The sequence below is a fragment of the Podarcis cretensis genome (genome assembly GCF_951804945.1).
Source record: "Podarcis cretensis genome assembly, chromosome: 8".
Classification (NCBI taxonomy): Eukaryota; Metazoa; Chordata; class Lepidosauria; order Squamata; family Lacertidae; genus Podarcis; species Podarcis cretensis.
In genome coordinates this window covers 39,366,947-39,392,716 of record NC_137177.1, presented here as the reverse complement: position 1 = coordinate 39,392,716, position 25,770 = coordinate 39,366,947, and the positions used below count along the sequence as shown (strand labels likewise).

Genomic DNA, 25,770 nt, shown 5'->3' with positions numbered 1-25,770 from the left:
TCCTTCATCCCTATCTACTCCATGGAGGAGTATTCAAACATCCCGGCCTTTCTGCTGCTCCAACCTGGAGCGGGCACAGCAAAAAGAGTAAGAGAAATCTCTTTCCACAAGTGTCAGCAATCAGCATAATATATTTAGTTTAAATTCATGCAATCCTAACTGAATCTCCTAAAGTAGGTAAAAAAAATATGGATAAAAACATATAATCACATGCATAAAACATCCTGTTTTATAAGACTATTGTGGCTACTGCTACAGTAGAGGGTCCCTGGGCTCTTTTATGTTTCAAGTAACACAACTTTGGGATGTAGAAATCAGCGTCTGCATGAAAGCTCTTCCCATTAAAACAAATCCTCCACACTGTATGTCTTCATGTTTCTTTGCTCCCCTGAGGGCCCAGCTCTGCAGGTTGCAGAGCTTCTCTCTCTTCCCAACATGAAGAGACTTGCAGGTACTCAGCACCTGGAAGGATCAGCCCATGACTCAAATCTCTACTCAAACACAACTTCTTTTCTTCAGTCCTGTTGCTGTTTTATTAGAGAACTTCTTTTCATAACAACAACAAACGTCTTCTAAAGGGGTTCATTTCTCTTTCTCTGGGTTGTTTGAGGAGCATTAAGAGAGCTCTGCTGGATTTTCAGCCTCGGTTGGGACTCAAACCGCTCCTGTAAATGGGCTTCAAAAAGAATTTGCTGTATTGACAGTTGCAGCAAACCCTTCTGAATTTTGATCGATGGGCAGCTCTGCCCACCTGTCAAAGTTAGCATGTGTGGGGGGGTGGAAATAAGAAGCCAGGTCCCAGTTCCCAGCTCCTGCTGCAAAGTGATGGTGAGAGATGTGCATTTTTGAGGCCATCACCCAGAAGGGCCCCTCACAACACTCTTCCCCCCAAATGTGAAAACATCAGAAACACCTGAAGGTCCTCTTCTACTGATCTTAATTCTTGGGCTGGTCTATAAGGAAGGAGATGCTCTTTCATATATTTGGAGCCCAGATTTTTTAAGGGCTTTCAATATCAACGTGAGCACTTTGAATTAGGACTGGAAGCTAATAGGCAACCAGTGCAGTTTCTTCAGTCCAGATGTCATATGCATTCTTGCATCCATCCCTGTCAAAATCTTGGCTACTGCATTCCGTAACAACAAAAGCTTCCAAACAGTTTCCAAGGGAAGCCCCACATAGAGGGCACTGCAGTAGTCTAAGATACAGGACAAAGCTCCACATTTTGGAAATCCCCCCCCCCCCAGGTGTCAATTCTGTCTTTGAAATCTCGGTAATGGATGTATAGCAGCTATAACATGGGATACAGGAGTAAAGTCATCTTTGTCCAAGAGGGTCTAGAATTGGTCTGGGACCTGGAAACAGGAACTCCTAAAAATGCATTATATTAGGGAAATGCCTTGCCAAAAATGTGTTTATTAGGCAAATTTGCATTAAACTGGTTTATTGGAAGATAGGCGCACTAAAATGTTTGTTTCTTAACTTGCAAACCGCTGCATAGATGTGGCAAACTGAACAGAAGATTGGAAAAATGAGAAACTGAGAGTAACCAAAATTGACAGATCCAGCCATCTGTAGTCATCTCGTGCTTTTGATTTAACCAGGGTGTTAGGTGGGTGTGCAACCCAGATGTGCTAAGAGGCTTTCGCCAAATCTCTTCCGGCTTTATAAGACAAAAGTGACACCTTGAACTGTGCTCTGAGGCTTGTAAGGGGGCAATAAACTGTTTGCAACCATTAAAAATAAAGGACCCTGATGGGCAGGAAGTGGAATCTAAATTTATTTGCTACTTTAAAGGCAACATTTGATATTCCCTGAGACTACATAGATTAAACTAAAGATTTATGTTAATGCCAAGGATTAAAAGAATTTTAATAGTGTGCATAAAGATGTAAATGTGCTGTGTTTCATTTTCTTGCAGATGAATGTGCCATAAGGGAGCTGTAGATGGAAGAGAATGTATTCATATCCTGCAAATTGTAACATCTGGCTTAATTTTGCACTCATGTGTTCATTAAATATTAGTTGCCTTCCATTCGTGCATCCTTGAAATCACGCTTTAATATGGAAAGATTTCCCTTCACCCTCTGTACTCCCAGAAGGCAACTGAAAACAGCTCCATAAAGCAATTTTTTACTAACCATATTTTTGTAAAATCCTATTTCTCTGTCTTCTCAAGAAGGAGTATCACAAAACCATCCATATTTCCCCCTTCTCATTCTGTATCTGTGTGATGCAAACAAACACCTACACTCTTGTTGGAACCTCCCCCCCCCCCATAATAGATAAAATTATAATGGGATGGAGACAATTAAGGGGTGTATATATAACCAAGTGCAAGCAGGGGTGGGATTATTTGAAAATGTCTGTATCAAGCTTATCCACAGATATTTTTTCTAATTTTGTCTTGCTCCTTCATGTCAAGGAAAAGCAAACAAATTGTTTTACTGGTTCCATTAAAGATATGAACAATGATCACTGGTTTAAAAACTGAGCCTGGATAGCTCATTTGGTTAGGCTGCGGTGCTGATAATACCAAGGTTGCAGGTTTGCTCCCCATATGGGACAGCTGCATATTCCTGCATTGCAGAGGGTTGGACTAGATGATCCTCAGGGTCCCTTCCAACTCTACAATTCTATGATTCTATATGCATTATTATACATATAATATGATATGTATATACACATTTCCTATAGCAACCAGCACATAAACATACTACTATATAAATATACTTATGTATGGATACTTATCAAATTATGCTGCAGATAATATAGCACCACCTGGAATGTGACTCTTCCATATGTATATAATTTTCTGTATAATTTTGCATATAATTAGCCAGAGGTTTTTTTTATATATAAAAAGTGCACTGCACAACCCAACAATGCACTAGTGGCTTGGATATAGGTGAGTGCTTGAGGCAAGAGGTGGTTTGGGGGACAAATCTTGATCGGATCAGAACCTCTAAATTCTGTGTGTAAACCCATTTAAATCTGATTCGTCTTCCTTCCCTAATTGTTAGCTATGTTCTATCGTTCTTTCTTTTTTTATGCTGCGATTGTTCCATAGCTCTGCCTAGCATCTGCCATCAAGCTTTGTAGACTGAAGAATAAGTTGAAGGTGACATTTTTTCTTTATATTTATTAATTCCAAAATCATTTTTTAAAAACCCAACAACATGGATAGGTGTATTACTGCAAGGTTGATGATTCTTGAAAAACATAAGGGCACGTTGTGCTTCCAGAGTGTAGCAACGATTGTCCTGAATGTGGGAGTAAATTTAGGGTGGTTCTACATTAGAAACCTGTCTTGGTGTTATAACAGGTTAACTTCCCTGACTTCTGCCACAAAGAATCCTGGGAATTGTAGTCTGGGGTCCCTGCTGTCAACAGTCCCTATTTCCCACCCTCTCTGAACACATTTCCCAGGTTCCCCTGTGTGACCAGTGTAGGTACCTGTGGTGTAGATATGTCCTTAGCTTATTTGCCAATGGGTACAGTTTATTTGGAACTTATTTTACACAGACTTGCATAAGAGGAACCACAACAGTAGCTCCCAGTGCCTCTGCCACTGTCAATACAGATCTTCAAAAGGCTTTGAGTAGTTAAACATCAGATAATCCATGTAATAGAAATCGTAGCTACGTTGCCTTTGAGAAGGGGAGAGCTGTTTGAAATATTGCTGTGTAATTTGGGTGGTTGTTCTCTCTTCATCAGAATGCCTGTCTTTAAACCTAGGAAAAGTCAAATTTTGTGGCGCATTTATTAAATGCAAAAAGAAGTTAGCATCTTCCTCCATGGTTTCAAATTTACCAATAAAATCATAGTCTATCAAGCATGGGCTACAGAGCCTGTTGACATGGTCCCAGTGAATATCCATGCCCACAGGCCGGTGGACATCAAGAAGATATTGAATGAACTCTTTAAAGGTTACCCCAGAACCTGTCCTCAGTGCCTCCTTCGTGGCATTGACGCGGTACCTAGAAATGATGGGTCTGCCAAAAACCGGGTGGTAGTAATTGTTGGGATGCTCAAACTTGTCTCGAAACGCCGAGACCAATTTTTCAAAAGGTTCACGGACAAAGAGCATCTTCGTGTAAGTGTTCAGCCTGTGGTTGATCCCTTTGCGATCAAACCCATCCAACCTTTTCAGATAATTCCCATAATGCACCGTGTTGTGTTGTATGACCTTGGTCGAGGAGGCCAGCCCATTAAGGACCATGAGTACCCTTTTCCAGTTGGAGCAACCGGCCTTGGGAACCTCGCAGTATAAAATTCGGTACTTATCTTCAACGAAGATCCTGGAAACGTGATAAGGTGTGATGATCCTTTTGTTGTTGCTCTTGTATTTCGAGCAAGTCTCTCTCATGATCTGCTTTCGCTCTCCTTGGGTCTTGTAGAGGCTTTTCCACTTGACGTCGTTCCTGTCCTCTGATTTCAAAATGGGCAGGTTGTGGAAGGAGCTGTTCACGGCTATCAGAATGGGGCTCTTTTTGATCACAAACCTCCTTCTCCGTTTGTGAGTCCGGGCAGAATTAGCTCCTGCGCTTTTTTGGGAATGGTCTTTAATCACCACCAGGATGTTCTGCTTTCTGCTTGTGCCTTCTTCCAGGGCAGCTCCATTGGGCACAGGGTGTAGCGAAGCCTTCTGGTTCGCGATTGGGAATTTGTCAGCAGCATACAGAGGCATTTTCCCATCCTGATTGTTGCTGGATGTGCAGTCCTAATGGAAGAAAAGGCCCAAGAAATTACTAAATGAGAGAGCATTCATCACCACGGACAGCTTGCAGTGTTTAATGGCTCATGCTATTTGTACCGTTTTAGCTCAGCTTAACTATGGAAGGAAATGCATTGTCTTGCACGCAGCTTTGGCGCTGCAGTAATTATTTTTCACCTTTCTGCTTTTGAATGTATTCTTCTTAACTTGAGCATCACTTCTAGGGGCAAACCAGAAAGACCCAGCTAGGAAACAGCTTTGGGTTTTTAAATTTTTTTTGTTTCTTACTATGTTAGATTCTCCTCCTGGTTTTATACTATAAACTGCCCTGTGATCTTCAGATGAAGGCAGTATAGAAATTCAATAAGTAAGTGTATGTGTGACCGCAAAAGGTTTTCCTCTAGAGGTTACCACTTGCTCACAATTGTATCCCAAGGTATGCTTTGACACTGATTCAGTGCTGAAGTGGAAATACCATACTTTTCCATGTATATGATGCCCCCATGTATAAGGGGACTAAATTTAAAGAAAATGAGGGGAGATGGCCCAAAGTTATTGTTGAGCTTTTTTTAGGGGGAATTGCACACGCGCCATCACCCCAGCAGGGCCATTGTTGAGGGTTGGCAAAGTGGGCAGCCGCTCCCCCCACGCCACTGCGGGTGGGAAGCTCCCTAGAGCGTGGGCCTCCCACAGCTTCCTCCCTATAGCACTATCCATGTATAGGACGACCCCAGTTTTTTGACATGATTTTTGTGTAAAAAACCCTCATCTAATACATGGAAAAATACGGTAAATACTAGCAGTGTAGAACCACTTTGTATTGGGGCTGAATGATGAGGCGAATGGGGTAATTTCATTCCTATCTATGTCAAACAGCAATGTCAATGAAGCACTCTGAGTCAGATGAGCACCCCGCCTCCAAGCCTCCAACTCTGTTTTTCTATACTTTCTACTGTTTTGTACACTAGATTTCTATGTTTTTCTGTGTCTCTGTGTTTCTCTACTCTAGGTCCATGGGCTTTGTGAGAAGTGAGGCTGTCTAAATGCTCCTGGTGGACCATCAAGGAGCTCTTGGTAATTTGTAAATTTTTACTTTGTTCCAGCTGAGTAGCCGCAGATTTTTTAAATACAAAAAATCAACTGAAAAGCTTCCTTTAACTTGTAGATAAAAAACAACAACACCCACTGCTCTGCTTGCAAAAAAACCCCCCAAGCTCATTCCTTCAGAGCACTTCAGCACCCCACAGGCAGCATTCAGGACAGCCTCACCTTGAAGATGCAGGCTGGAGGACATCCCCTCCCAAACAGAAGCAAGTACTAGGAAAGCTAAGCTGGATGATATGGTGCTCCTCCTATTTATTTCTAATTATAAGGTGAATTTGGGGTTTCCTGCTTGGATGAAGCAGCTTCAGCAAGACTAGAGAAACCTCACCATGATTTGGTGGCTCTTACCCAGGCATAGGCAAAGTCAGCCCTCCAGATGTTTTGGGACTAGCTAACAGGGATGATGGGAGTTGTAGTCCCAAATCATCTGGAGGGCCAAGTTTGCCTATGCCTGCTCTTACCAGATGTGCCTGCTGCCATCCATTCTGTTCAATAAGGAGGGCTGCACTCAACTCAGTGGAAAGTGACTTTGTGCATGGAGAATATACCTCTCGTGTAACAAAATGGGAAGCCTTTGCATATGCGGAGCTCTAGAGCATGACTCAGATATTCAAAGTTGCCCAGATACCTTCACTGTGGGATGAGGGTGAAAGCGGGACCACTAGGCTGAGCTATTGCCTTCTGAAATCCTAGACATGCCTACTAAGACCAGCCGAATTCTATTGGGCTTACTCTCCTCAGCAATTTTGGAAGGAAGATTGAATAGCATCGCATATGAGAACCGTGCTTGTTCATGTGCACAGTGAAGAGTTAGAAACTGCTACTAATCGTCGAGTTGGAAGGGATCCCAAAGGACACCTAGGGCAACCCCCTGCAACGGAGGAACCACAATTAAATAATCCAAGGCAAATGGTTTACAGTTTTAACAGTTGGTTGAGCAGGGGAGTGTAAATGGATGGAGGACCGCTGCCCTCCTGCCCACCTTGCCAACAAGACCCAGCAGGGCTCTGAAAACAGGCTCAGCTCCTCTTGGTGGTTCTCCTTCCCCTTCAGGGTTGCAATTGCGGTGTGGTTTTCTTGTATTTTTGAAAGACTCTTTCCCCTTCAGTTGTATGGACTCAGTTGTTTTATGGAACTTGAAGGTCTGTGGGTATTTAATAAACGTGGACAACACAGCAGTAATGGGGCTATGTGTGTGTACAGCAGCTGTCAGGTCGATGGCAGTCATAGTCAAAACATCTGGAGGTTGGCAAGGGTTGGGGCATAGGATTGCAGGCTTACATGTGCAGTCTGGTCCCTCTCCTGTGCCTTGTTTCATTTGATTTTTCTTGAATCGCTCACTCTGCCAGGGCTCCCATGCATTTCCAGTTTATTGCTCTAGAAAGATGTGAGCCATCTGTGCAGACGGGCTTTTAACCAAATTGACACCTACTGACACCATAAGCTGGTCATTATGCAGAGTTCAGGAGCATTCAGGTTTGCAATATATCATGACTCTGCTTATAAACCCACCGCTAGCATGTCATGATCAGCAGATATCTGCGACTGAATTTCTCCCTGTGCCGGTAAAATCTGCGCAACGCTCCCATAAATGTCAAAGGGGTTTTTACAGGACAGCTCATGCCGTTGCAAATAACCAAGAGCCACTAGATGGAGCAATTTCACCAAGGTTTTTCATGCCGGCAATTCTAAAAGACTTAAAAGTGGGTTTTTATTAGTTCAGTTTGATACATAATGTGTATATGCAAAATGTTCCCAGGCAAAGTGCATCAGATTTATCCATCCTAACAAGCTACCAACAAAGCTGCATTTCACTGGCCTAACAAATCGAGAGAATTTAATAAGAACATCTGTATTCTGGGGAATTGTGACGCCTCCTGCCTTCTTCAATCTCTCTTCCTCCAATCATTCTGTCGTCTCTAAGGCCATCGCGCACATCTCCCACCACTCTGCAATTCAGATACGATTCAGATTATGCAGCGTCCCTAAAAACCTTTCAAAAGAGGCAACTTACTTTTTTGGGTTGCTGTGATCCCATGTTATATCTCAGACCTAAACAAAGAAAGAAAAGTATTATTACAAGCAGGAACCTGCAACAAAATGCAGCAGTGTTTTCTCGTGCCTAAACAGAGTGTGTCTGGTCAGGATTCCAGCTTGCCATTCCCTTAGAGCAGGCGTATCCCTCTTTTCCTCCTGCAGCCCCACTTTTGATTTTATTTTTCAGCTGACAGTCAACATTCTGTGGTTTCTGAGCATGCTCAGTCTTGTATTAGGCTACCCCCCTTTTAAAAATATAATTTATAAAATATATATTTTGCACTTCCACAAACAGTGTGGGTTCCCTGAACACACTGGTACCTTCCTCTTGTTTCTCAGTCGTCTCATTTTGCCTTCGATGAGAATTCACTATTAGAGGGCATGATACACTCTGGAAGTGCCCACCCCATAACAGACCTATAGGGTGGGTAACTGACAAGTGAAAAAGGAAACCGGAGGTCCCAGCAATAACAAACACATCTAATTACAAAGAGACCCTAAGAAATGCACAACTTCTTTTTGCTGTGTCAATGAGGTGTATCAATCCCCCCTTCAAATTAAATTAAATTTTGAATTGTTGCTATTATTACTTTATAAATTTCACACACACACACACGCACACACATACCCCGCCCATCTGGCTGGGCTTCCCCAGCCACTGGGTGGCTTCCAACAAAAGATTAAAAATATATTAAAAAATTAGTCATTTAAAAACTTCCCTAAATAGGCTGTGTGGACAGCATAACACAGCACTGAATGAAAACTCATTCACAATTATGTCTATTATCTATTCATATATCTATGTTTACAGATTGCTCCCTCATATAAAAGATCAAGGCAGTGTGCAAGAAAGTACGCAAGGGCAATGAAATAATAAAATATCATAAAAACAATACAAATTAATCAAACGACATGCTGAAAAGCACAAAAGAGGTTTCTAAGACACATCTAAAAATGAGCTTCAAGCGTGTCTGCTGAATCTCTGCTGGAAGAGTATTCCACAGCATGGGATCAGTGACCAGTCGTTTAGTGGCCATTTCAGCCCTGCAGAGTCCCTTCAGGACAGTCACTGCCACGCCCCCTCACAGCCACAGCCCCTTTTAAGAGTATGCAATAATAATGATAATTAGGGATGCACTGAAACAATCAGTGCAGATCTCTATGTGCTGCCTTTCAGCTAGATCTACCATTTCCTGTGCATGTACGTGGGGAAAGGTGCTCCAATATTTTCCTTTGGAGTGGCTTAAGTGATGTTTTCCTTGAAGCTGCGTTGTAAGTAATACAACTTGTGTGCGCTATTCTTGAAATGGAAGCCTCTTTTTGTTTCCAGTGTTCCTAAATGCTTAGCTTTTTAAAGTTTTTATCCAAATGCGATTTTGGTTTTAAACACAGTGTAAGGGAGTATATTGTATTTAATTATGGGGTATCAGAGTTTTTAGGGGGTTAACCAGGCTGGGATAGCTGGGATAGCAGGCTTGTTGGTTTTTGAATGTATGATGTAGATTTTTTCAATTTCGTTGTTCTGTATGGGACAATGACAAAAAAGATTATCGTATCGTATACAGAACAATTCCTCAGCGCCTTCTCCAGAGTGACCCTAGGAGCCAATCCTCAGTGGCCAACTCATCTCCTTTCACTCTGATTGGCTCCAATCAGTACAAAGGGTGAAAGACTTCTCAGTGGATTCTGCAGATCCAGGCCCCTCCACCTTCCCCCCCTCTGTTGCATCCATATTGCTGCCAGCCAGTGGCGGAGCTTCATGCTCCAGCATTGGGGTGGGGTGGGGTGGGGGTGGAGTGGGGCTGGTGTGCGTCCTGGGGGCGGGGCATGCCACCTGCAGGGGCATGGTGCCCCGCGTGGGTGAGGGTGCAGCCACAATGGCACCCAACCGGGATCTCGCTGCCAGGGGCGGTGCACTCCCTCCGCACTCCTCTTCTTCCACCAGTGCTGCCAGCCCCCCCCACTACTCTTAGCCCTGGGAGGAAAGCTCTTATTAGCACCAAAGGGAACCCTTTTTGGTGGGGGGACGACGACTAAAGGCACTGGGGGAGCCTCTTTCCTGCCCTGCATGGCGTGCTGCACCAACTCCAGAGGCTTCCAAATGCAAGAAAGCCCCTTGTTTTGCAAGCATATTTCTCACCCAGCCTCTTGTCATTTTGCAGCTCTTTGCAAACAGCATTTCCATCCTACCTGCACCTAATTATCCCAGAGTCTGGATCATCATCCAGGGCCATTCAAAGATGCAAACTCCCCTGTATATAAATGGGATAATATTGTGCCAACAAATGTCTATCACGCAGTGGCAGCATCACACCAGGCAACGCTCCTCTCCTTCTTCGGCTTCGCTGCCTGCTAGTCTATTACAATGCAGGCATTGAGCGTGCTAACAAAGCCAAGATCCCTTATTTGCTGCTTGGAAGTGAATGCAGGAAGAGATAGAGAGAGATGGAGAGAATGTGTGACTTAAATTGCTTGAGGATTATGCAATCTGGCTGGCTTCTTTATGCATCTCTCTGGTAAGGATACGGCCACTTGTCACTGTCAGCGCTGCCTGAGCAAGCTTCAGTTTAATTAATGGGGCTTTGCAATCTCTAGACTTTTGACAAGGAGAACCGCGGGTCAACGCGCTGTTGCACAACAGCATGATAGCCTATTGATGGAAGAGCTAGGCTGCAGCTCAGTCCTATCAGACGTTTTTTAATTGGAGGCACTTTTCTTTGGTCTTGCTGCTGTGGGTGTGAAACCCGACCAGTGGCAGATCACACCCTCCAAAGCCACATGAATCTGGATGACCCTTGGATGTGGCTACAAATCGGGAGCTGCACCCAGTGTTGCATTCCATGGGATAGATACCCTCAGATGGTACCACGCTTTTTATGATCTTATTTCCACTTCTTGCACCCCTCCACAACCACAGAGCCTGGAATTAAGCATCGCAACACATTTGCGGCTCCCACGCAAAGCAGCCGGTCTGCCTTGTGCGCTGGGTGTCAGGTGATGCCGCCATGCTGAGAGCCCCCCTGGGAGGGAGGGACAAATCTGTCAATCTTCGTTTCTCTTGGTTTCTAATTTTTTGACTCTTTAAGTTCAGTCTGCCATGTTTCTGCATGAGTGGGGGGGGGGAGTCCTCACAAAAACCCAGCAGCATTTTAGTGTGCAGAAGTTTCTAGGAGTCAGAAACTCTGGCTATCTACTGAAAAAGCACCCGCAGATATACTGCTACTACTAGTAGTAATAATTTATTAGTTATACCCTGCTCATCTGACTGGGTTTCCCCAGCCACTCTGGGAGGCTCCAAAACGGAATATTAAAAGCACGATAAAACATCAAACATTAAAAACTTCCCTAAACGGGGCTGCCTTCAGATCACTGGCGGAGGAAGACGAGTGTGGGGGGAGTGCACCACCCCTGGTAGCGCAATCCTGGTATGGTACCATCGTGGCTCCCCCCCCACCCATGCTGGGTGCCATGTCCCTGCAGGCGGCGTGCCCCGCCCCCAGGATGAGTGCCCCACCTCTGGGATGTGCACCAGCCCTGCCCCCGCCTGCTCTCCGTCCCCTGGTGCCACAGCATGAAGCTCCACCACTGCTTCAGATGTCTTCTAAAAGTCAGGTAGTTGTTTATTTCCTTGACATCTGGTGAGAGGGCTTTCCACAGGGCAGGCACCACTATAAAGAAGACCATCTGCCTGGTTCCCTGTAACTTCACTTCTCGCAGTGAGGGAGCCGTCAGAAGGCCCTCAGCGCTGGACCTCAGCGTCCGGGCAGAACGATGGGGGTGGAGATGCTCCTTCAGGGATACTGGGCCAAGGCTGTTTAGGGCTTTAAAGGCCAGCACCAACACTTTGCATTGTGCTCGGAAACGTACTGGGAGCCAGTGTAGTAGATGGTGCTCTACTTTTTGGCCACTCAGGTTTCTTGACAGCTTTTTTCAATAACAGCCTTGTTTGCCTGAAGACAGCCACCCATTCTGGAGTGGATGGCATTCTGAGGCATTTGTTTCCTTTACCATGGATGCCTTCAATGTGTTTATTCATTTGTTCCATTTCTAAAGTGCCATCCATAAGTCAGGTTCCTGGGGTACCTTATAATATTCCCATTTCAGCAATAATGATGCATATTAATAAAACAACCATTTAAATAATTGATACAAACATGGAATTTAAACAACCACCTTGTCAGAGCAAATGGGTAAGTTCCTTTGCAGCAGGTCTTTCCAGTTTTCATCAAAGATCTGGGCCAAAAAGTACATATTTCGGGTGGTGATGGAACCCCCCAGCAATGAAGCCATCACCCATACTTCCAAGGGGAAGGAATTCCATTAATGGCATGCTGCTTCAGGAAGGCTAAACCCATTGGTGGGACAATGAGATGGGCTTCCATTAGATGTCTCAGGAGATGCTTCCATCCCCAAGTCCCACAGTGGAGTCAGATTTATTTTCATCTTATTTTTATCTACCACACTCTCAAAGCATATTTTTTCCTCCAAAGAATCCCATTAATTTGTCCCTTACAGAGTACTGTTCCCTGAACCATTAGCAAACTACAGTTCCCATCATTATTGGGGGGGGGGGAGTGATGTGCTCTAAATGTGCTTTAAATTTAGGCTGTGTATGCGGCCACCCTCACAAAAGAAAGGCTTAACAGAATTAAATTAAAACAAGGTGACATCAATAGAAGTTAACTTAAACTCAAATAGATTGCATTTCCCCCCTAGTTCTGAATTTCTCTAGCATATCACAGCATGCCCCTTCGAAAAAAGAAAGGCTGGCTTCTTTTAACAAACAGTCCCGCAGCAGGAAGGAAACTGTACTTTGTTGCTTAAAGGGGGGAAAAAAAGCATTGTGGTTTTGTTTTCTGTTTTTTTAAAATAACAATACCCTGAAGCTTTAAAACGTTGGAGGCCAGCATGATGCCACTGCCCCATTCCAGGTTTGAGGAATGTTTGAAGACTGTGGAAAGGTGAGAATGGTTTGGATAAGGTTGTAGTTATCATGTGCTTCCTGTGCACTGGTTGGAGGAGGGAGCAGAGAACCCCCAACAGAGGCAGCTTTTGGGAAGTGCTACCAGTTCTGCTGTACACTGTACAGTTCTGCTGTACGCCGGCTCCCTTGGCCAATAAAGCGAGATGAGCGCCGTAGCCCCAGAGTCGGTCACAACTGGACCTAATGGTCAGGGGTCCCTTTACCCTTTACCTTTACCAGTTCTGCTGCACTGGGAGCCAACACCAGAGGGGGCTGCAGAGCTCTGCAACAATAACTTAGTGAATTGAGTAAAAAGGAAGGTGAGAGGTGGTGGTGGGACCGAATTTTGTCCACACACAGGTTACTTCAAAGACCAAAGTTTGCCACTGTTCCCAGAATCCCCCTGCGCCAGTGATGATCCTGACCAGCTGCTTCTGAATGCGGGTTGCTGGAAGACACAGGAGTGAAGAGGGCTCTTGTGCTTGAATCCTGCTTGCAGGTTTCTCACAAGCATCTGGTTGGCCACCCAGAGAACAGGATGCTGGACTAGATGGGCCATTGGCCTGATCCAGCAAACTCTTCTTATGCTCTTATCAGTTTCTACTGGAGAGCTAGTTGTGTGTCACTGCCTGGTATATCTCCCCCGGTTCTGCTCATCTTTGGTCTGAGGGAACAGTCATGCCAGAACCTTGTCCTTTCCATGCAACCAGGTACTGACTCAACAGCCTTTGGACCTGAACATGCTGGAAAGCAGGTTTGATTAATGACCAACTCTAACTTGGTTTGTGTTTGACCTGTCAGTTTAGTCCTTGGCAAGCAAGCCCTCCACTCTACTGATAAGAGAAACAGCAGTCACGACCACCAGCATGCTGCCCACTTTTGATGCATCAGAGGAAATTAATGGACTGAAGCAAGGAAGGTTAATAGATCCAGAAGGGCCCTGCACAGAGCTTTCATCAGAGGAAAGGGAAAAAAGTGCTTTCTGCATCTCCTCCACCCTTCAGTGTCATTTCAAGTGGCCAGTGTCAATTCCATGGATAGGCTGTTTCACAATGTGTCTTTAAAATAATGATTAAAATGCCTCAGGAGAAACCGATGGAAGCCAGCTTCCACTGAACACGAGAACACCAGAAGAGCCTTCTGGATCAGGCCAGTGGTCCATCTAGTCCAGATGCCATAAAGTGAAGCCTGCAAACAGAACTGGAGGACAAGGACACTCTCCCCTCCTGTGGCTTCCCGAAAGTGGTTCAGCTGCATTACTGCTTCCAGCCATGGCCCATCAATTTAAAGGGGTCTACTCTGAGTAAGTATTCTCTTTCCAGCAGCCACCAACTTCCTACGGCTTGGTGGGTGTCACAAAACAGGTCTATAGTTTGGGTCCTTTGCATGTCGCAATTGAACCCCTTTATTTTAAGATTCTTTGATGGGATTTTCCCATCGCCCCCTAAGACATTAATGGTCACTGAGCCTGTGCATACATTACATTAACAGTGCAAGATGATCACAGATGAGGAAGCCTTTTATTTCCCTGTGCAGAAGCAGCAGCAGTGTTGAGGAAGTCCTGAAACACGTTTGCTGGCCCCAAAGAACTTCTTGTCCAGCAGATGTAATCTGCGGCTGTTTTCCTTTCAGAGCAAGTTATTAATGTTTGCTGTTTACTCAAGGCTTTTACAGCTTCCTTTTTTTGGTAATTCTCACAGAGGCTTTCCTTTTTATTGCATTCTTCCTGTGAGAAACACTGGGGAGGATCTTTTTTATTTCTTTAATAGAGTTTACTTAACATTTGAATTGAATCTAGGGGCATTTTCTGCTGATGGAAAGTGGAGAGGGCAGGAATAATAATATTTAGGCTACAGTCCAAAGCATCCTTCTTGGGACCAAGCTCAATTGAGTGGATGGGACTAACCTCCCAGGAAATATTTTGTTAAGTTGCAACAGTGAGCACAGTGCAATAAGTCAAACCTTTTCAAACCCAAATCTGGTTTCTTTTTTCTGAAACAGGGTACTCATTTCTTCTTCTTTACTTATTCAGAAGTAACACTGAACCACAATTACTGTATTTTTCCATCTATAAGATGTCCCCATGTATAAGACGCCCCCTATTTTTGAGGACTCAGATTTAAGGAAATGGGGGAGATGTATCCGTGTATAAGACACCCCCTAATTTTTGACATTATTTTTTAGGGGAAAAAACCTATGTCTTATACATGGAAAAATATGGTAAGTGCTTTGTGAATTAGCCTTCAGTTTATTCACCTCCAGCTTCCATTTCATGATTTGATGTCCTTCCAATTTAGTGACAAACCACCATCTGCTACTGCAGCCAAACTGTGCAAGTTATGATTTCTACAAACCATAGTTTACCCACAAAGCAAGATTAGGTGTTGTCTGCAGGCTTGGTTTGCAGACAGATTATGACTTGTGTAAAGCTTAGTTTTGTAGTGATGGAGGAAATGGGAGCATTTGCAGGGATGATGGAGGCAAAGAGCTGGTGGGAGGGTACCAGGGATAGCTAAACTAGGACCATCCAACTTTTGCTTAACTACAATTCACATCAGCCCCATCAACCCGTTTAAAATTGGTTACTGACTTTTCTTCTCAAGGGTATCCCAGAGTGCTCTCACTGAGAAGATATACTTCTGTTGTAGACTGACCAACAATGTCTCTTTGGATCATCTTAAGATCATCTTGGTGTGTGCTGAGAGAAGCAGTGGTCCCAAGTTGCTTAGGGCCTTAGATTTCAACAGCAAAGCTCTGAAGAAGGCTCCATATCTGACAGGCAACCAGTGCAGTTCTTTCAACAGTAATGTGTGAGAAACTGGGCACCCCCTGGGCTTCTAGCGGTTGCATATGAACTAGCTGCAGCTTCTAAACCAGGTGCAAGAAGTAGCCCCTCATATAGTGCATTGCAACCATCTAAATGTAAGGTTACGAATGCATGGTCCACTGTGGTGAGACTAACTGGTTGCAGCTGGTGAACAAACTAAAGCTGGCAATGGGTGCTCCACTGATGTTGTTCTTAGCATTTCTTGGGGGGGGGGGAAATCAGTTAAATTTCCCTTGCACTTAATTACACCCAATCATGCCATTAGGCATTCGACTCTGATTAGTAATCAGCATTATAATACTATTAACATAATTTATTTAATATTGTGTTTAAATGTTGTAACCCACCCTGGGACCCTAGGGTGAAGGGCGAGTAATTAATAATAATAGCAACAACAATCCTATTCATGGTGTGATCCTTGATTGGCTGGGCTCACCAATGTTAACACCAAATTACCAAATTAACAGGGGAAAGAAAAGTTTCAGTCCCATCAAAATTGCTATTTTCTGCCTGAAAACAGAGCGTATTTCATACACGACACAAGTTAAAGATGGACTACTCAAAACATACATGGGCAAGTTTAATTAAAAGACTATGACAAGCTTCCTGGCAGATACCACAGCTTGTTTGTTTTTATTGCTTACATTTTTAGGCATCCTAATGAGAGAGTGACATTTCCTAGACTTAATTGATATTTACTAAGAATTCTGCAATGAGAGCTGAAAAGCCAGTCTGAGGCTCTTCTGTCCCCCAGTCCCACCATGGCCCTATCTCTGGGAATATCACTAATTAGCATCATTAGCGTTCAAGCTCTGTCAGCACTTACCGTACTTGGGGTTTGTACTTAACACATTTCAGTTATTCTCCACTGTCACATTTGATATTTGCAGAAAGACAGCCTTCTGAGAAAGCATGACTCTAACAAGGCACCAGCCTTCCTTCGGGTTATTACTATTTTTATTACACAACCGTCGGTCTTAACTGGAACCTGTGCAGAGCCTAGACTGGCTTGTGGAGACACAGCTTGGAAGGGTGGGGAAGGAAATCCTCCCCTTTGGTCCTTCTTGGTACAGGCAGGCATAATGGGTGGAGTCATGAGCCTGGCTTCTTGCCAGGAAAGGAGGTGCACAGAGAAGCGAGTGTAAAAGCTACGTCTGCCACCACCTTTTGGTTCTGGGCATCCAATACCCCCTACTTTCCGTGGTCCAGCAGATACTCCTCAGCATGGCCTTCTGAGACCAGTTCTCCAAGAAGGATCGGAGCCACCATAACACTATGCTTTCCAGTCCCAAACCAGACAAAAGGATACAAGAAAAAGATCCAAAGGGTTGATGCTGTCAAAGTTGTTGAGAGCCCCAGGAGAACCAACAGGGTCAGACTCCCCACCTGTATCCATTCCCCAGCAAAACGCATCCACCAAACAGACCAAGGCTCTTTTTGTTTCAGACCTGGGTCTGCAGCAAGATTGGAAAGATTTAGTTATGTCTTTATGTTACTTATTAGGGGAGCTCTGCCCCACTGCTTACTGGCCCATTGGCAGTGTCCTGTCCTCATGGAGAGTGCTGAAAACCTCTCACGGGCCTCAGATGCTTGTGGTCTAGTTAGCTTGAAGGCAATGTGCTTTAGGCTTTCCAGCAGGGTTTGGAGATATAGGGAGCAATGATGGCATAAAGTCCTCCCTTTGCCCACCGGCGTACGAGCACACCATCCCAGGCACCATTTGGGGGAAAGGGTGCCATCACGGCCACTCCCCCGGGACGTACACCGCATGCTGCACAATCCAGGACATGTGTCATGCCCCTGTAGGTGATGCACCATGCCCCCGCACCACTTGCCACGCCCCTGCGGGCGACACACCACGCCCCTGCACCACTCACCATTCCCCCCTGGATGATATGCCACGCCCACGCCTGTTCTCTGCTCCGGGGGCTGCAGTATGTTACTCCACCACTGCCTTTGCCCTCCGGCAAGACTTCTTGGCTGCTGCAGGCTTTCCTTCTGTCTGCTGGTTCCTTGTAGTAGCAGACAAGCAGACAAGGAAGGGTTAATACTCTGTTCCTCCACCCCCTCTACAAACCACTCTCTCCTGAAGCTGCTCTGCACCAGTACTTTGGTTTATAGAAATGTGAGGTGCTGTCTTACACCAGGTCAGACAATTTTTTTTTTTTGCACATCTAGTGTAGCATCGCCTACTCTGACTGGCAGCACCTGCTCTCCGGCCCCTAAGCCTTTTGCAGGTGTTTGCTTGCATAGCTGAGTTGGCTGGTATTCTGTCACGGAGAAAGCAGGGCGAGCGAGATGAGCCGGGTGGTGAGAGCCTCCCCTGAACGCCAAAGCTAGCTGGAATGCAAACTAGTCAGATGTCATTATTTTCCCAAACATCTGCTGGGGCCAAGAGGCACATCACCAGGCAGGCCTCCATCACCAAGGTGGCAGCTCCGAGGCCTCTTCCGGGAGGCATCCTCATCCTCCTGGCTGCCTTCCCCCTGCATTGGTGCCTCTGCTCTGCAAATGTCAGTCCCAAGCTCTGGACCGACAAGTACCAAGCAGGTACTTGCCTCCAAGGCCCACTGCCATCTAGTTCACCTGCTGCAAGCAATCCATTTCAGGGGGATGCAACTGCCCATCAAAGTAGAGCCCAGACAGATGCAGAGATAAAAAAGGAGGCTCGGCCAGAGCTGTGAGATGAAGAGAGGCAGAATCCAGCCCTAGCTTCCTCAGCCAAGTGTGAAACATGCATCCTTTTTTGCCATTGCAAAGGAGAATACTGGGGGGAATTCAAAGCTATCAGCCTTTGGTGTGTGATAGATTTTCCCCATTAAGACTCCTTCGGCTATGTAATCACAAGAATATTTTACATGCCTGAGCCCATCTGTTTGTGAATAAGTCCAGCTGAAAGCACCTGCCCCTTGCTTAAGCACCCGTGGGACTGTCACTCGCTAGGAAGAGAGAAATGGACCAGCTTTCCCCAACTTGGTGCCCTCCAGCGGTTTTGGACTATGACTCCTCATCAGCACCAGCCAGCATAGCATTTTCTCTAGAGCGACTGAATTTATACACCATGGTTTAGACCAGGGGTCAGCAAACTTTTCAGCAGGGGGCCGGTCCACTGTCCCTCAGACCTTGTGGGGGGGGGCAGACTATATTTTGGAAAAAAATAATGAATGAATTCCTGTGCCCCACAAATAACTCAGAGATGCATTTTAAATAAAAGGACACATTCTACTCATGTAAAAACACGCTGATTCCCGGACTGTCCGCGGGGCAGATTTAGAAGGCGATTGGGCTGGATACGGCCCCCAGGCCTTAGTTGCCTACCCATGGCTTACACAGTCACTCTCAGATTCTCCTTCTTTGAGGAAGGAGCTGTGAATTTGGAGGTCCTGGCCAGTTCAAAGGTTCCCTCTCTGACATGAAAACACTATGAAGTCCCCACCTCCCACATATGCAATATGGGAAAATGATAGGACCCATTTGAGAGAGAAAGAAAACTGTGTCCCTCTCTCCACTACTTATCACCAAGTGATTATTGATGGGAAAAATCTTGCCTATTCCTGCTCTGAGATACTCTATAAGTGGCAAGCACACACACTTCCCCCAGTTACAACTTCACATCTGATTAAATAGGTTGCTGCGGATGAAAGCCTATGCCCATTTCACAGCCAAAAGCCTGTAAATTTTAGTCTTCAGGTGCCTGTGAAGGCTCCCCGCCCCTCCACATTATAGAAAAGTAACATGGCTTTCACATTTTATTATGTTGGTCGCTGTATGGTAATTATGGTAATGACTGTTTGTACTGCTCCTACCTGCAGAAGCTCTGTTCTTGCATGCTACTCCCAAATGCCATTTGCACTGCTACACTATATTACCAGTCAGACATTCTTCCTAGGCAGAGATATTTCTTTAAAAGATGAAGCACTCCATTAGTTGAGTGTATATTTTACACAAGGCAATTCAATATTGCTACTTTTTAAAAATACCTCCTCATGGTATGCAATGGAATATTGATTAAACCTTAAGGCTGATTGTGGCAATGTGGTGCTCATGAGGCAACCACTTTTCAGTACCTACCTAATAATGTATGATTGCAAACCTGGAGCCCAGCACCGAGGAAGAGAGACGTTGGTGTATCACAGCTCTGCTGCCCAGGTGCCTGTGGCAGGACGTGGCAAGCATTTTTTGTTTTGTTTTAAAATACAAGTTTCCAAACCTCATTATAACCTTGTTTGAAATATGAATTTGCTCAGCTTGTAATGCCCTGGTGTAGTATGAATCAAGCAGTATTTTCTTTCAGAACACTCGTCTACTGCCTGGAATTTAAAACAACATCCTGCGCATACGTACAGAGTGTTTTTAAATGCAACTCTACTTCTTGAGCAAGTTCTGGACACCGACTGCTGCTCAGTCAGAGCTCAGACTCTCTGAAGACTTACAAAATCTTCTGGAGGGAGGAGTTGTGTCTGAGCTATTTCTGAGAGACAATTAGTGCCTGGGATTTATTTAAAAATAGATGGTACAGGTCAGCCAGGATGAGTTAGAACGCAGGGTGGGGCTCTCTCCCCTTCAAGTATTCTCCAACGATCTACCTCCCTTTCAAGGGTTCTCCAGGGATGCCTCACTCCTCCTAATGGTAAGGCCAGCCATGGCTGGAGAGTGAGGTTTGGTGGCTTGGAGGGCAAATTGGGTATTCTTCTAAGGCTCAGATTTTAATCCAAGTCAGAGAAGAATATGGGACTTGTAAAGCTCTCATTCTCCTTTTAGGTACGCATCACAAGCCCCCTAAGCTTGCAGCTGAGAAGTCAATCAACACCTATCTGTATCAGCTTTTCAACAATATCACTTTGCATCTCTGTCAAGCTTTGCAGGAGGGAATCCCTCATGCAGAATGCTTGGCATCAGCAAGGCAGTGCTGGCTGTAGTTGATGGGAGCTGATGGTTGGCAGAGACTGTGCTAAGGTTTCTGGGTTTAATATTGTCAAATAGAGATTTGCTGAGTCTGTTCTCTCTTTGCCAGGAACAAGATGCCTGTATCTTGTGTACCTAAGGAGCTGTGTCTGGTTATCAATCTAAGATGTGTTTTCAGTAGCCACCCAATCCTTGGTGACTGTATTCTGTTCCAACTGTTTTCAATTTTCAGTTGTTGTAACCCAACTTGAGACCTGCTGGTAATAAATTTAATAATATGAATATGAATAATAATAATAGGAAAAAACCTGGATATCCTCCTTCTATCAACCCTCAGCTTTTCCTTGATTAGGGTTACTTGCAATGTTGAGTACAAGCCAATAATCTCTTGCAGGGTGTGCTCACCATTTTCACTGGTTTGCAACGGTTGACTTAGCAGCCAGCTCAGAATTGATTGCTTTCAGGGAGAGTGTGAATGTTCCGGTTTTAAGAAATAAGTAGAACTCTATCTTTGGCCCAAGTTGCAGAGTAAAATGGGTTGCTACCCTACTTTATGCTTTCTGATATACAGTAAAGGATACACACAGGTTAATTTTGATGTTGTTAGAGGGGTCAGAATTAGACAGCGAGTCGAATTGTGATAGACTAACCTTCATGTTCTGTTCCCAACACATTTAATCTATAATGTTCCTTTATTTACAGTGCATCAATTAGGTTTATTGATAAATATTTTCTCTTGCATTTGCCAGTCAATACAGTCCACATCTTTGCGATGTACTTCCCCCGTCATTCTTTTTCTCTTTGACCCAACACAAGTTGTGGTCTTGTTACTTTGTGGTCAATATCACATTGAAATCAAATGTACCATGTTGCCTTGGCTTCAGCTGCTCTGGAATGCCTAACATACAGTGACAAGGAGAACACAAGAACATAAGATGACCCTACTGGATCTGGCCACTGGCCCATCTAGTCCAGCATCCAGTCTGGCCAACCGGATGCCTACAAGGAAGCTTAAGACAGCATTGCTGCCTCTGACCTTGGAGGCTGAGCATAGTCATCATGGCTAGTAGCCACTGATAGCTACCATTCCTTCATGAATTTGTCCAGTTTTCTTTTAATGCCCCCCAAGTTGGTGGAGGCATGGGTTGGTTGCTCTGGAAGCAAATAAACCATATCAAAGCAAGAAAGGCAGAGCCTCAGGTAGCAGGACCCACAGGATCCACAAAGATGTCAATCTTTCTTCTCCTCTTGTTCCTGATGTAGATCTTCACGCACCCCTTCTTCCCTGTTGGGGAGGGGGGACACCATTTTGTGGTTCACCTCAGGTGCCAAAATGTCTACAGAAAGGGGTGAGTGAGGACTGTACAGGATTGGATCTGAGCATGATGCTTGAGCAAGCAATGACAACAGGAATAGGTGGTGCAGGACTAGTCCCACCCCACAGAAGAAAGCATCTAAGTCCAAGCTGACTACACTTACAAGCTTCCCCATGACCAGGAACCAGCTTTGCTATCTGATTCTAAGCATGTTCAGCGGAATGCTTTTAATGGGGCACTTCAGAGCATCCTCTGCAAGGGAGGAAGGAGGGAGCCGAGAGGATCATGCTGGTGCATGTGGGGATAAATGCGATGTTTCGGCAGCTACTGAAGAAGGTTGCTTAAGCAGGATTTCCCTGAAGTGTGACCCAGCCACTTACTGAATATCAATTGTACAACTGTTGATGTGAAAGATAAAAGACAGGACAGATAAAAGAAAGTCATTCTTCACTTAGTGCATAATTAAACTAGGGAACTCGCTCCCACAGGAGGCAGTGATGGATACCAGTATGGATGGCTTTAAAGAGGATTGGGTAGAATCATGGAATATAGGGAGATCAACAGGTACTAGCATCAACAACTATGCTCTGCTTCTATAGTAAGGCAGCAATGCTTCTGAATAACAGTTGCTGGAAGCCACAGGAGGAGAGAGGGCCCTTTAGGCTAGGGTCTGCTTGCAGGTTTCCCATGGAGGCATTTGGTTGGCCACTGTCAGAACAGGATGCTGGACTCGACGGGCCCCCTTTGGGCTGATCCAGTGGGCTCTCCTAATGTTCTTACGTTAGAAGTAGTTTTATAGTTTTTAGCATTTGTAGAGATGGGTGTTGCTATTTTAGAACTTCCAATTTTGATGTTTTTTCCTCATTTGTTTTAAACAATTAATCTTTATTATATTTATGATTATAATATTTTTGTATACTGCTTCCATGGCTTCAGGATGTAAAATAAATAAATGAGTGTTGGGGGCAGGATTTGACTCGGGGCGGAGAAGGTGTGGGGAATGTCTGGCCCTCCAGATGTTGTTGTTATTATTACAGTGGTACCTTGGTTCTCGAACTTAATCTGTTCCAGGAGTCCATTCAACTCCTGAAATGGTTCGAAAACCAAGGTGCAGCTTCTGATTGGCTGCAGGAGCTTCCTGCACTCTAGCGGAAGTTGCGTTGGACGTTCGGCTTCCGAAAAATGTTCGCAAACCAGAACACTTACTTCCAGGTTTGCAGTGTTTGGGAGCCGATTTGTTTGACAACTAAGCCATTCGAGAACCAAGGTACCACTGTATATTTATTCATATCCCACTTTTACCCTAGACAGGGACTCAAGGAAACTTATAGGTAAAGACAAAGAAAACAAACTTAATTAAATGCAATTAAATGCTAATGGTCTATCTATATCTATTTGTCTATCTATCTATCATCTATCTATCTATCTATCTATCTATCTATCTATCTATCTATCTATCTATCATCTATCTATCATCTATCTATCATCTATCTAATCTAATCTATCATCATCTATGATAATCACAATGAAAACATGCTTGCTGCAGGGGCTGATGGGAGTTGTAGTTCAGCAACATCTCTGGAGGGCCAAAGCTTCCCCACTCCTGGAGTAATGCGTAATACCTGGGTAGAACAGTTTCTGTAAAGCACTTCGAGTTTTTTTAAAAAATGTAATCAAGCAGTATATAAAGCTTGTGAAATACATAAATAAATAAAATTTCAGGAAATGCAAGGGAGATGTACACTGCTCACACAATGTATAAAATGGTATTGAAATGGGTATGCAAAAAGTGAATAAGTGTATTGCTCTGAATGTTAAGAGCTGTGAAACTCAGGAATCAGCTATAGAGCTGCAAATAAAATGTTTTAAGTGTGTTATAAGTGCAATATACAATGCGACACTAGATGGTAAGCCTTATGGAAAATTCAATGTATTTTAAAAAACACTTTTAAAAAAGCATTTTCAGAACGTTTTTTGTATGTGTGTACATTTCACCTCATAGTCCTTCAGAAGAATATCTTGAAACCCCTTGTGTAAATCATTTGTATAAATAATGTAAATAATTTAATTGCTGTCTTGTTTTAACGGGATTGTTTCACTACATATTTTAATTATGGATGTTTATATTTTAGCATTCTAAGGGGATTGCTGTAATGTGTATTTTAATTACGGATGTTTGCATATCAATGTTTGTTTCTTTGGTTTTATACCAAAGCCTAGCTACTCTCCCTCTCTCTCTCTCTCTCTCTCTCTCTCTCTCTCTCTCTCTCTCTCTCTCCCAAATTCATAAAAATAACATCAAAGCAGTTTAATCAAAGCAGTTTTCCGATGCAAAAACGGCCAAGAAGGACGTCCCCACGTCCGGCACATCTATTTATAGCTTCTGACTCCTCCTCCAAATTAGTAACAATCAAATTCCCCCAGCAACCCAATTAACCCTTAAAGCCAGGGTTGCTGACAATTTGCCTAGTCATGGGAGGTCGGCCTGTTCTCCAACCGCAACACGTGCTCTCTGCTAGGGAGAACACGCTTTACCATGATGTGATTCTACCTGGAATGCTATTATTTATGGATGGAGAACTTCCTGTTCTACGGGGAACATTGAAACTTTCTCTCTGCCACCTAAAGTTTTTACAGTGGTACCTCCAGTTACGAACTTAATTCGTTCCAGAGGTCCATTCTTAACCTGAAACCGTTCTTACCTGAGATGTGCTTTCACTTCCTGCTGCCACCGCACCACCAGCGCATGACTTCCACTCACATCCTGAGGCAAAGTTCGCTACCAGGAGACCTACTTCCGGGTTGGCAGAGCTTGTTACCGAAGCGTTCGTAAGAAGGATGGTACGTAACCCAAGGTTCCACTGTATTATGAGATGAGTTACTTGTCTACACTGAATGAATCTGAACCTGTCTAGACTAGGCCTAATAAAGTTTTTATATGATTGTGTTGCTACATACAGGGCTATATTGATTGAAGTAGATCTTTCTAAGAACACAAGAAGATCCTGTTAGATCAGGCCAACATTCTGTCCTCACAGTAGCCAACCACAGGCCTGTGAGAAAACCAAGAGCAGGACTCAAGCACAACAGCACTCTCACCTCCTTTGGTTTCCAGCAACTGGTCGCCAGAGACATACTGCCTTCCACAGTGCAGAATGTCATAGCTTTCATCATAGCTAGTAGCCACTGACAGCCTCCATGAATTTGTCCAGTCCCCTTTCAAAGCCATCCAAGTTGGTGGCCATCATTGCCTCCAGTGGAATCCAGTTCCATAGTTTAACTATGCACTGCTTGAAGACAGACTTTCTTTTATCTGTCCTGAATTTTGGGGGAGTTGGGGCACATGTGCAGTCGTGTTCATTGCCAGTGCTATTTAAATTGCTAGAAGAATAACTTGATTGTTGTTGGAAAGTACCATTCTAAACATGTGATACAGAGATAGTAAAACTGTGACCAACCTCTTTGTTAATCCATTTGCTAGTTCTCCTTGCATCTGAGTTATGGCAAATTCAAATACAGAAATTTACTAGCAAAAAGATGTCAAATTTCCCTCATTTCCTCTATAGTAATAAGACGGTAATAACCACCCAGTTGACAGCAATGTGTTGGGCAAATGCCACATGGGTGAGCCTTGTAATGACTGTCAGGAACTTCAGACATGATTGCCAAGCTCTGCGAACTAAAAACCAGAAATCACCTAGGGAAAACCAGCCAGTTGCTTTTTTGAATGCTTGTTTATATATGTCAGTATTCCTAGAAAGCTCCTGGAGAATGCCTTAAATAGGAGGTCCCCACATACATCAAGATGTACAGGATTTGCATACAAGGAATAAATAATTTGTCCCCTCCCCACCTATTTAAATTTAAATTGTTTGATCACAGGAAATGAGAAAGTGATTGT

General features: G+C 44.2%; 1 protein-coding gene across 1 annotated transcript in view; it reads right to left on the bottom strand.

The window, feature by feature from the left end:
- Nucleotides 1–2,284: 2,284 nt before the first annotated feature.
- CHST8 (carbohydrate sulfotransferase 8) overlaps nt 2,285–25,770 on the bottom strand; it is a 240,305-nt gene continuing 216,819 nt past the window's right edge. Inside the window, exons 3-4 of the mRNA XM_079988450.1 lie at nt 7,836–7,873; nt 2,285–4,723 (exon numbers count right to left, since the gene is read on the bottom strand). Coding sequence (XP_079844576.1) covers nt 3,575–4,723; nt 7,836–7,873 — 1,187 coding nt within the window. The 3' untranslated portion in view covers nt 2,285–3,574. The remainder of the gene's footprint in view (nt 4,724–7,835; nt 7,874–25,770) is intronic.